General features: G+C 36.1%; 1 protein-coding gene across 1 annotated transcript; it reads left to right on the top strand.

Moving 5' to 3' along the window:
- Positions 1-4,068: 4,068 nt before the first annotated feature.
- Positions 4,069-6,651, top strand: LOC149196699 (uncharacterized). The gene is made up of 2 exons (XM_089408392.1): positions 4,069-5,925; positions 6,202-6,651. Exons 1-2 carry the CDS (start codon positions 4,069-4,071, stop codon positions 6,649-6,651), a joined length of 2,307 nt encoding a protein of 768 aa, XP_089264518.1.
- The last annotated feature ends 5,422 nt before the right edge of the window (positions 6,652-12,073 follow it).

Genomic DNA, 12,073 nt, shown 5'->3' with positions numbered 1-12,073 from the left:
AGTATGTCTAGACAACTCGGCCTCCCTCAATCCAACACATAAGGGTTGGTTGATAACGCTATAGACCCCACCAGTGGACCTCTGAAGTGCGTTGTGCTGAAAACCCAACGCGTGACCTCTATGCTGCCCCTCATCAATGGCTAGCCCAAGGGATGGTTGCACATCCTCCTCCATCACGAGCTCGACATGAGCCTTCGACTGCTTCTCCATAGAAAACCCAATATGCATGATATTGGGTTTTCGAGGCCTCTGTACCTATCGACTCCTCAATAACAGTGTAGCTGTCCTCTGACACCTCACCAACTTGTGGTGCATTGTTATCACCTGAGAACTCAATCACAACCCTGAATACCTCATCAATGGATGACACCTCATCAATGGGTGTATGCTCAACTATCTCTTTGCTAACCATGGCCCCTTCAACTTCTCTTTCATCTTTTTTCTTAATACTTCTCATCATCGCTGCAAAATCCCACTGAATCTCCATTAGTTTGTGCATACCCCTTAGTTCACAAAATTCCCAAAAAGAGAGGGACACCTAAATGCCATGAACCAATGATTGGTATGCCCTCTAGTTTCCCCCCAATAACTCCACATCATTTGCAATCATGTCTGGATTCCCAACTAAGGAATGAATCAACTTCTTCCCCACATCAATCATCATTTGTTGTATCCTCACCACGTCATTCCAGGTAACCGCCATGTTGTTTGATTCTAATCTTTCCCATAGCCTGCACCAAGATTATGGCTCTAATACCACTGTAGTCTTCTTAAATAGAAATGTAAGTGATATACAAAACATGCAAACAATCTAGCAATCAGAAAAATGAAATATATATTAAGCATCCATGGAAACACTGGAAATAGAGAATTGTTGATCCATTTTATTACTTTTTTAGGAGCAAAGACAATAGTAAAATATAATGGTGCACCTGGACTTGTCTCAATGGACAAGCATGACAAAACCCAGGTGAGAAAGCGCTGAACTGAATGCTGCTACAACTGCTGGACCAAATTGAACTGTGCTGCCCCAGAAAAATGTTATGTCTGCTAACTTTGAAGGGTTGGAATCACTGCTTCCCGTGCTGATAAAATTATGATATTTCAGCTCCTTGCTCCTTGGTCTAAACCCAGAAATACCCACAAAGGAATTAGCCAAATGTTGACCTCAGAATTTTGGCCCAAATTCCCCTTAGCTCCTCTAGCTGCTGGCTGAGTTGGGACCCCTGTTTGACTCCTTAGATCTGCCCAGAAATTCTATAAATTTAGGAGTGTGATCCTTGCCCAAAACCCAGAAAAGGCTTTCCTTGGTTCCAACCTTCAAAAATTGACCCTTCACAACTTGACCCTCCTCCAATTTCAAATTCTATTACTGTGACTGATCCTGTCAATATATGCTCTCTCAACTCCAGCAATCCTCCTCAAATGGCCCTCCAAGTGATCTCCTACTTCTCTCGGCCAACTCCATCTCTACAATTCCTTCCTCCAAATCCCACGTGAGCCCAGTGATGGCTATCTGCGCAAGCGCATGTAACTGTAAATCAGACTATTGGGATGCTAGCTCTGCGGGTTCCAAACTTGAAAGAAAGGCTGGCCCTTTACTGCTCTCCCAATCCTCTAAATCTCCCGGGAAATGCTTGATCACTGACAGCTCCAAAGTCCCCTTGCGTATTCTCCAGCTTGCCGGAAATTCGCACTCTCTATTGTGGCTGAATGGTAGTGTTGTAACACACTCCCGGAAATCCTGGAATATTTATGGAACTGCCTCTCTAGGGCGAGCATAGATGGTCCCCCGAAGTAGAGGTTGAATCTCCCGCTTGAGAGATTTGTGGCTAAACAATTGGTTGACTCAGCTAAACAGCGGAGTGAACAATCAAGTAATTTTGATTGCAAGGTGTAAGAATGAATCCAAAATGAGAATTGCTCTCTTCTTATAGCTCCTTGGGCCTCCCTAGCCTCATGTGGGCCCCTCCATCCACATATTCAACTTTCCCTCCAAGCTATTCAAATGGGCCAATTCGAACTCCCATGTGGGTGGCCTTCACATTCCATTAGCAACCAAATAAAGTCGAATTGCCTCCTAAGTCCCTAAGTCGAAAATGATGGGTTCTCTTCCTTAGCCAAAATTGTGCAAAATTGTGTAGCAGCATGTTGTTATAAATGCGTTTGAGAAGGGACATGACACCAGTATTGGGAGGGGTCAATTGTTGCCTCATTCTACGAATTTGTGGCCACATGCAAGCGAACTCGGGATTCCGGTGTACATGGAGGCCGAATGGGAAGCATATAGAGGTAATCTCTGTCAGTCTGGTATTTCTTTGTCTAGATGGTCGGATAGACTAGAATGGGGAGGAAAAATATTTGATGGTTGTATTGCAGTTGCAGAAGCATATGATTACATTATTTCTTGTTCACTTTCCCTTCCCTTTGCTGATCAAACTACTCCTATGTGGAGTTGGGGGGTCCCATTTAAGCTTGTATGTTTCACATGGTTAACCCTTCATAATCGTATTCTTACTTGGGACTCACTTTTGAAGAAGGGTTTTATTGGTCTGGCAGATGTACACTTTGTAAGTTTGCGGTGGAGGATTGCTTACATCTATTTTGCCTCTGCCCTTTTGCCCAAGACATTTGGAAATAGGTGATTTCACTCTTGGGATTGCAGATAGATGTGGACTATTCCTCTGTGTCGGCTTGCATTAGCTCCTGGGAACGGCAAATAACTGTAGAATTCAGAAATTTGGCAATTTGGTCCAATTCGGTCATTAATACGTTGAAATTTGGTTCCGTACTCTTCATTAAGTTGTCGTCCATTTTTTTGGTCATAGTCATCCTCCATTTTTTGCACATCAGTCTCGTTAGGATGGGATTTTTTGCACATAAGTCTCGATGTGGCGTTTCATTATTCTGTTTAAGAATATTCAACCTCCCTGTTTCCGCTGGTGGTTGATGCATCGACTCAGAAAATAGTGAAAAAAGAGGGACAAGAACTTGATACTGGGAAACATGTTATTTACGGTTTGTTCTGCAATATAGCTTGATTAATGGTTAAAAATTTCACAGTTCCCCTTCCATCAAAGTTATGTGATATGTTATTAATTTTTATATTATATGTAATGTTTTTTTTTCCTATTTTTATATTAAAAATAAAAAAAATCAATAAATATTGGTATAAATATTAAAAAAATAATTGAGATATTAAATTTTCATTTTCACAGTAAAATATTTCATTTGAAAAGTAAAGAGTGTGCAGTAGAAAAGTTTGAGTCTAATTTTTATAAGTGAAATAGATTTAACTTTATAAAAAACAATTCGATACCATTGAAATTTCAGAAGACGACAAATTTTCACAATAAAATATTTCATTTGAAAAGTAAAAAGTGTGCAGTAGAAAAGTTTGAGTCTAATTTTTACAAGTGAAATAGATTTAACTTTATAAAAAAAATTGATACCATTGAAATTTCAGAATACGACAAACCGTGTCCGCGAAATCAATCTCCTCTATCAGGGTAATTTGATACCATTGAAATTTCAGAATACGACAAACCGAGTCCGCGAAATCAATCTCCTCTATCAGGGTAATTTGATACCATTGAAATTTCAGAATACGACAAACCGAGTCCGCAAAATCAATCTCCTCTATCAGGGTACTGTCTGCCATAAAATTCCTGTTGAAGATGACAAGCGACCATTCCACGAAGGTGCGATGGTGCGATGGGCCGGGCCAGATAGATAAAAGGAAGCCGTGGGAATTCAATAACTCCGAATCTCCGATTTTCTATCTTGTTTTGGAAACTTTCCCCTCATTTCTTTGGAGAAGTCAATACGCTCATTTCTTTGACCTTGCCTACCAATTTCCTCGCCGTTGGGATCCCTCCATTTTTTTGTTTACCCGCGGGCTTTAGATGACATTTGTTCTCCCTTCCCAAATCAAGAACACAGCATTGAGGTGTTTTTTTGTGCTCCTTCAAAGCATCAATAAATATTAGCACAAGTTCCGCCGCCTTCACAACATTAGCATAGTTGGGAGCGGATTGGAATTTGGCTTATACTCCCTTTCGCGATATTATGGAGAATCCCGCAGCCGGTCATAGGATTGTACCTGTTACAGAAACACAGGTACTTCTGGATGTCACGCCCAGAGACAAAGTGGCATTCCCAGAGAATAAAATAACTTGGTTTGCGTTTAAGCTTGCATCTCTGGAGAAGGTAGCCAGCGGGCTCGGAAAGTTGGCCTTCCTCTGGGCCACCGCCGTCGTCCTCGGAGGATTTGCACCTAATTTACAAACGGTGGACTTCTGGTGTGTCACTATAATGTTGTTCACAGAAGGTGTTCGGATCTTCAGTCGAAGCCAAGAGGTGGTGTGGCACCATGAGAACACGCTAAAATCCTTGGAAACTCTCAGCGAGGAAGTTAAACGGGTAGGTAGCGGCTTCTATAATACCTGCTACTCCATCTCAAGTAAGATCTTCGGATGCTGGAGCTCAGAAAACAGTGAAGAAGAAGACTCTGGTCATGATGATTCTCAGAAGAGATGTTGTTCAATGTCAATGGTCAGTTTTCTCTACTGCCTGCAATTGTTGTCCGCTTCGACAATCGTGGGTTTGTCTCTCTATCGGCTACTAAGGCATAACCACATCGTAGGTTCAACGGGTAAGGATATCATGAATCTAAAATCGGCTGTCATAATTTTGTACGCCCTGTCTCTGGCCGAAGCGTTTCTGTTTCTGTTGGAGAAGAGCTACTGGAAGATCAGTGCAAAGAAATTGCTGACGGAGGTGAACGATGCTTATGGCTTCGATTTCAACGAGTGTGAGCTCCACACTGTCCGACGTTTTCTGTATGATACATATTCGCGGTGCGTCAAAGGTAACATTTTCGACGCTTCGAAGATGGAATTTGTGTCATACAGTGTAGAGTTGCTTCAGTCCAGCAGCGCGGACGGGCAGCTGACGGGTGCTCGAGTACTGTCCGCGCTTGCGAGAAATGAGCAATTTGCAGAAAGAACTTTGAGGGCAATCGGAACCATGAAGGATGTGGTGGAGAGGCTGATCGACATGCTGAATTTCAAGAACGATGACGAGCAGGAGATTCGAAAAGCGGCTGCAGAGATCATCTCCAAATTGGTGGAGAATAAGCGGAATTGCATTCGGGTGACGGCCATCACTGGGTCAATGGAATCCGTAGCCACTCTGCTGTACTCAAACGACTCAAATGAAGGAGGCTTTGTTTTGCTGGGGCTGACCATAGTGAAAAAGCTGGCAGAAGAGCGCTCCAACCGCCATAAAATCAACAGCAGCAGAGGGCTAATTCCTAAAATCATCTCACTCACAGACTTAAAACCCCACGCCTTCCAACTGGAAATCGAGAGGGATAAGAAGATCCCCTTCGCAACCGAGGTGGCAGAGCTCGCTCTGCAGATCGTGAAAACTCTGGCAAGCACTACAGACTCGACCGGGAAGGACCTGAGGAAAAGGATCCTGAAGATTGTCTTCGCCATAAGCAATCTCAGAAACGTTCTTCAGTACACAGAAAGAGATGATCTGCGAATCCTGGCGATCGAGACGTTAACAAATCTTGCTCACGAACACAAGGGCCGTGAAAGAATTGGCCGTACCGGCGGAATTCTGCGTAAGCTCTGCTCTTTGTTTTTCATGGAGAGAATTAATAATAATGATGAAAGGGAGAAACTTGTGAAGACGGCAGGAGAAGCCCTGGGTCTTCTTTCGCTGGAGTCGGAGCCTAACTGTAAAAAAATGATGAGCATTAAGGTGGACCGTCACCCGAATGTAATGGCAAGCCTCATCTCCATGCTGAACGACGCCGTTAAGGGTATTCATGCAGCAAGAATTCTTCGAAATCTGCTTGAATACGCAGATGCAAATTACGTTAAACCGACTGAAATCACTGCACTGGCTGAGCAGGTAGAAGATTGTATTCAAATCTCAGCCTTTCGTCTTTGCAGTATGTACCGAAAAAAATTCATCTCGTCCTATCAGTAATCTGTTATTAAAGTTGAAAATCTGTCAATTTAGATGTGTAGAAATTAGATCTCTCTAAATTCATGAAATTAATTAAGGTTACACTGTTAGATCCGTATTTAAATTTTTTTGAATCTCTAGATTCATATTGAAAACGAATCTATGCTAATTTAACGCTAATTTAACTTCTTTGACTTCTTTTTGATGTGTTGTGATCAGGTTCTCAAATTTGTGAAAGAAGAACATTCATGCAACCATAAGCGGGTGGCAATAGGATTGAGGGAGAAACATTCATGCGAGTACCAGGAAGCAGCCATAGGATTGGCTGCAAGGTTTATGACCAAATGGGATTTCGATCATGAGTTCCGAGAATTGATGTTGTTGAAACTGGTGAAGATTTTTGAGAGTCACCCATATCCATCGAAGATGGTTCCCAATGTGAGGAGGTACAGCATCGAGGTCCTGATAGGTGTTTTGAAGAGGGACAAAGGTGCATTAGAGCACAGACCAGAATTGGTGAATGATTTAGGGAAGGCCTTGGAAGGAGTGATGGAGACGACGTCGGACTGGGAATACTACAGCGCCTTCTCGGGCAGTAAGGGGTTGAGCAGGCACACCATCCCCATTCTATCCCTCGCACACCATGCCATGGAATTGCTTTCTAAATAAATACATGGCATCCTAAATTCTAAATAATACACACATGTCCAACTCTCTGTTGCACATGTCTGTGTTTTCTAGTCCGTGATTTTTAGTGTTTAATACTGTAAATATTATGTCAGTTGTTGTGTTATTTGTTAGCTGGATGTTTTAGTTTATTCCAGCTGTAATCAGGTAGTTGATAGTACTATTAATGTTTTTTTCTATATTTAAGTATTAAATTATTGATATTTAATATTTTTTTAAATTGATATAAAAAAGCAGTTTTGGAAGTGAGGAATATTTTGTTAATTAGTGTATTTTAGGTAATTAAGATGGTTAATGATAATTTCTTCACCTATATTTAAGTTTTATTGATATGATTACTTATTTATAGTTACTTAGATAAATAGATTATCCTAAAATATGTTGCATTATATATATATATATATATTTTTTTTTTTTAATTAAGTAAAAATGAGAAATTTACTTTTAAAAAGAAACTATTTATTTTTAAGTAATTTTTTAGTGTGGCCACTTGTATTGATATTATTGATTGTGGAGAAAGGTCGAACCATTCACAAAATTTTTCTAAGAATTTGTATTTTTTGAAGTGGTAAGCTTCACAGTGGTGATGTTGGTTCGTTCATTTTAATATTTTAATGAACAAAATGAAAAAATCATTCTGATAGTTTAATTAACAAATTGAAAAAAGTCATTATGTCTAATGCATGGTATTTAATATCCGCTAAGGACTTAATGTTCAATTTGAATACACTACTAAACAGGAACGAAAAGTTTTGTCAAACGGTGTCAAACGGATTTTGATGTACTGTGAAATATTCTAATTAGATACTGGCTTTTAATATTGTCATGTGTTGAGTTGTATTACAAGTCAGTGCAGTTTATGCTTTTAATATTGTTATGTGTTGAGTTGTATTACAAGTCAGTGCAGTTTATTGTTTTTGATTCACGAGATTAGGATAGTGATTGAAACCATATTTTTTGGCGGCTACGATGTGGTCCAATGGTTAGGTGGAGTGCTGGGAGGTTTGGTCCCTAGACGTCATGTGGTTGGGGAGAACTATGTATGCACCAAAATTCTATACATCTAAGAGCTTGTATTTCCTTCTAAGAGGTCATAGGTTCAAAACCAGAGGACGATAGAGTATGTATGCCTTGCTATACCAATGTGGTGTCTGGCTTGCCCATGACCTTAAAATTAGATAATTATAATTTTTTACATATATAAAAATTGTTATATAATATTTAAGAAATACAATTTATGTTTTCTATTTTAAGCATAAATTTTGGTCCTAGTTTTTTAGAAGAGCAAATGTTATCTTTTTTATGATAACATTTTTAAAATAAAGTAATATAAATTAATCTTATTAATGTCCAATAAATAATTATTGGGTAAAATAGCAGGCAATTTTCTTTAAATTACATAAATTTAATTAATATTATTAATATTTTTTTTTTTTAAGTAATGTAAAGATTTTTTTTTAAATAGATTTTTGGAATAAATCAATATAAATTAATATTATTACCGTTTAATGTATAATTATTGTAAATAAAATAAATAATTTTTAATATCTATATCTATATCTATATATATATATATATATATATATATATATATATATATAATTCACATATTTTGATGGAGCAACTTTGTGTGAAAGTGGATATAGTGGAGGGAGCGTTATCTTCCTCCAGGAAAATCACTCTTTCAATATCGAGAGTGAGTTGAGTGAGGATTCAAACAACTATACATAAATTCTAAGCCTTAAGCTTCTTTTCTTATTTTCCAGTGAAAGAGAATGTAGCGAGTTACAATTTTTTTGTTGATTCCATTATCATCATTAATTAGTTTAATAATACTTAGAGATGTCACATACACATGCTAGTTCTTATACAAGCTTTTGACAACATTTCTTCTCCTCCCATCTGCAAAGAAATAGATTCATCCACATATTTTTTTATCAAAAGCTAGAGTGTATTTAGCATTAGACACTTGGAAAGTTACTAAGAAGATAGGTGACATTGTTACAAAATATTTCCACAAGCCCTTCATAGAGGGTTGACAATAGTAAGGATAAATCTTCCATGATGATTGTCTTTTTTGTTTTTTTTGAAGCTTTATATGAGAGTTTTTTTTTTTGAGAAGCTTTATATGAGAGTTTTCTTAAAAATGAAAAAAAAAATCTGATATACAGTGACATAGTTTTTAGTTTCCTTATATTTGTCTAAATATGGATATGTAAAAGGTCTATATAAACCTATTAAATAGACTTTACTTAAATGACAAATTTTATGAGAAGTAAAGTTGATCATCAATCATCACTTGATATGAGTTGACTCAACACTTTTATTTAAAAAAAATCACACTAGAAATTATCTCATTTTTTGAATTTGAAAAAAAGATTCTATGCATTAAGCAAAAACATTGACAAGAAAAACTTTGAATATTATTAACCCGAAACCCGATTTTGAAAATTAAATATTATTTGCAAGAAATTCAATATTCATTAATATGATTATCAAGACTATAATACTAGATGATATGTTTTCAAATACAATATAATTTTAATCTTTTTTTTTTTTTTTCTTCATGGAGTGTGTCCCTAGAATGTATACATTTATACATTGAGCTAAATTATACATTTTACTTATTTGAGATTATTGTTTTTAATGTTTCCAATTGATTATGATGATGATGATAATTAACGTCCACTAAGATCAATGTGGTCTATCGTGGTCTATTGGACCTCAAGAAAAGAGAGTCTAATTGTCATTCTTCAAAATCTTGTTTTTGTAATCAAGGAACCCAAAAAAAGCATTCCAAAATAACTTATACCCCGGTTGAATTAATAAATTAAGAAAATTAGAAATATAACTGCTAATTAAAATTATTTAAATTTTATAATATTTCTAAACCATTTACTATTAATTTTTTTTATTTTTTATAAATTCAAAATAATATTTAACTATTTTGAATAAAAAATAAGACATTATTAAAAAATAATTGCCATTATTTGCTTGCCAACTCCTCATAACCTTAACTTTTCCTATAAAAATATAACACGTGGTTGTGGTTCAAAGCAATGTATACGAATGCAAGTACATTTTTCATACATTTAAATTTGACAACTGGAAAGGAGCACTATCATGGGATTTGACTAGTAAAACAGTGTAATAGAACATTAATTTTATTATTAAATTCATATTTTCTAACAATATTTACATTTATAAAATTATTGATAAATTCATTTGTTTTTAAGTAATTTGTATGAGTGTGTGGCCACTTGTAATGATATCGTTGGTTGTGGAGAAAGGCCAAATCGTTCACAGCATTCCTCTAAGATTTTTGTGTTTTTGTATTTTTTAAAGTTAGTAGGCCTCATAATCTTATAGTGGTCCATTCATTTTAATAGCTTTATTTATAAAACGAAAAGGCACTAAATTTTGTGTATGATTAATATTTGCTAGCAATGTGATTTTGAAATGAAATACGCTGCCCAATCCAAGTTTTGTTAGCCGATTTTGTTGTGCTGTGAAATATTCTAATTTGATGCTCATCTTTAATATTGTTTATGGCTAGGTGAACTCAAAAACCACATTTATATATGTGGGATTTAAAAAAATATATAAAATATAAAATTATAATCAAGTATTTTTAATTTTAAAATATTAAAAAATATTGTTTTATAAATTTTTAAGTTTCATATCTTCATATAACACTTGAGAAATATAATTTTTGTTTTCTATTTTAATATAAATTATAGTTGTTTTTTTTTTTTCAATACGAGAGTAGATATTTATTTTTATTTAAGATAAAATTTTAAAATTCAATAATATAAATAAATATTACTAATGTGCAATGAATAAGTATTGGGTAAAATAATAAGTAATTTTCTTTAAATTACAAAAGATGGTTTAAAATGAATTTTTTAGAAGAGATTTTTAAGAATAATATAAAGATTTTTTATAAAAAGATTTTTGGAATAAAGTAATATAAATTATTATTTTATATATATATATATGATGGGGAATTTTTGCTTGGAGGTTGCGCAGGGTTTAAACATGTATGCAAAAATTCTAAGCTTTAAGTTTTTTCTCTTATTTCTTATTCAAAAAAAATGTTATCACTTACATATTTTTGGTGATTTCATGATCGTCATTAATTGGTTTAATAATATTCAAAGATTTCACATGCACACACTAGTTTCTATTTTAGAAGAGGTTATGTTGGAATGACAATTGGAAAAATGAATTCAATTTGTATTAAGAATATTGTACATATAAATATAATATTGAAATAGTTGGATTAAGTTTCACAGGTTTCGTGGACTTTAGTAACTGATTACGTAGTGCATCATAACCATATTACATTAGGTGTCCAACATTCTTCCCCTTAATTCAAAGGGGTGCATATGAGAGTCCAAGAAGAGAGCTAAAATGCAGAAATGTATGATAACCAATGGTTGAATGTGCTCTCTGAAATGGTGGTTTAGAAAAACACCACAAACTAAAAGGTGGGAGAACTCAAAGTCTCAACCAGTGGTGGTTTAAGGCTGACCACTAAATCTAGAACGGAAGCTCGAAGCAACCCTTGTAACAGCTCCAAATTTGGCTAGAAGTTGAAGTCTTCTTTGAGAGGAAGTGTTCCTAATGTCTTGAAAAATGAGATCTTCATCCTAGAAAAGGGAGGTCTCAACCCATAAAAAAAAAAAAGAACCTCAACCTAAAAAGGGAGGCCTCAACCCATAGAAAAAAAGAAGAACCTCAACCTAAAAAGGGAGGCCTCAACCTATGATGGTTTAAGGAAGGCCACCAACCAAACGCATGCTCATGGGGCATTATGTTGTCTTTAGCTACAACCTTGAATATGGCTATGTTTGTCTCTGGATGTTGTTGGAATATCTAATTCCTACTTGTCTCTAGTTGTGATTCTCACTAAGTAAAGGAGTCTGTTCCTAGTAGTTAGGATCCATTTCCTAGTTTGGTGTGTGGTTGAGAGATTTCCTTAACCGACAGATTGTGTGTCCAAAATAGTCTCCCTATCTTGAGACAACATTCGTGTATATATGTAATCTTATTTTTAATGAATAGGAGACAGATATTATGCATATTGATATTTTAAGTTGGTATCAGAACCCTGAGGGCCTAGCCCTTCATGGGCTTGGCCTCTCCTGGGCCGAGGAAATAAAGAGTTTGTTTGTCCATACCTGCGCAGCGGAAGTGTGGAAATCGTTATGGTTGTTGCAGTATTGGCTCATTCTGCAAACATTGTTGTTTGAAAAGGTGGAGGAGCGGGACTAAGTCCTCGAAGGCGGGTTGTGGGCTATGATTTGTTGACAGCCGTGGTGTTGTAGCAATCTGCGGTCTCTTTGAGGGATCTAAGTATTTTTTAGGCAAGAGTTGTGTGGGAGTTTGATCCCAAAGGGCA

Source organism: Pinus tabuliformis, chromosome 2_2, assembly GCF_031772625.1.
Source record: "Pinus tabuliformis cultivar Carrire ecotype Pingquan chromosome 2_2, CPIR1, whole genome shotgun sequence".
Taxonomy (NCBI): Eukaryota; Viridiplantae; Streptophyta; class Pinopsida; order Pinales; family Pinaceae; genus Pinus; species Pinus tabuliformis.
The sequence above is the reverse complement of the archived record's forward strand: the minus strand, read 5'-3'. Positions and strand labels throughout refer to the sequence as shown.

Bases quoted from the DNA above. Each gene is read 5' to 3' on its own strand.
- LOC149196699 (XM_089408392.1), top strand. From the start codon at position 4,069: ATGGAGAATCCCGCAGCCGGTCATAGGATTGTACCTGTTACAGAAACA. The intron at 5,926-6,201 runs GTAGAAGATTGT...TGTTGTGATCAG, and splicing joins TCACTGCACTGGCTGAGCAG to GTTCTCAAATTTGTGAAAGA.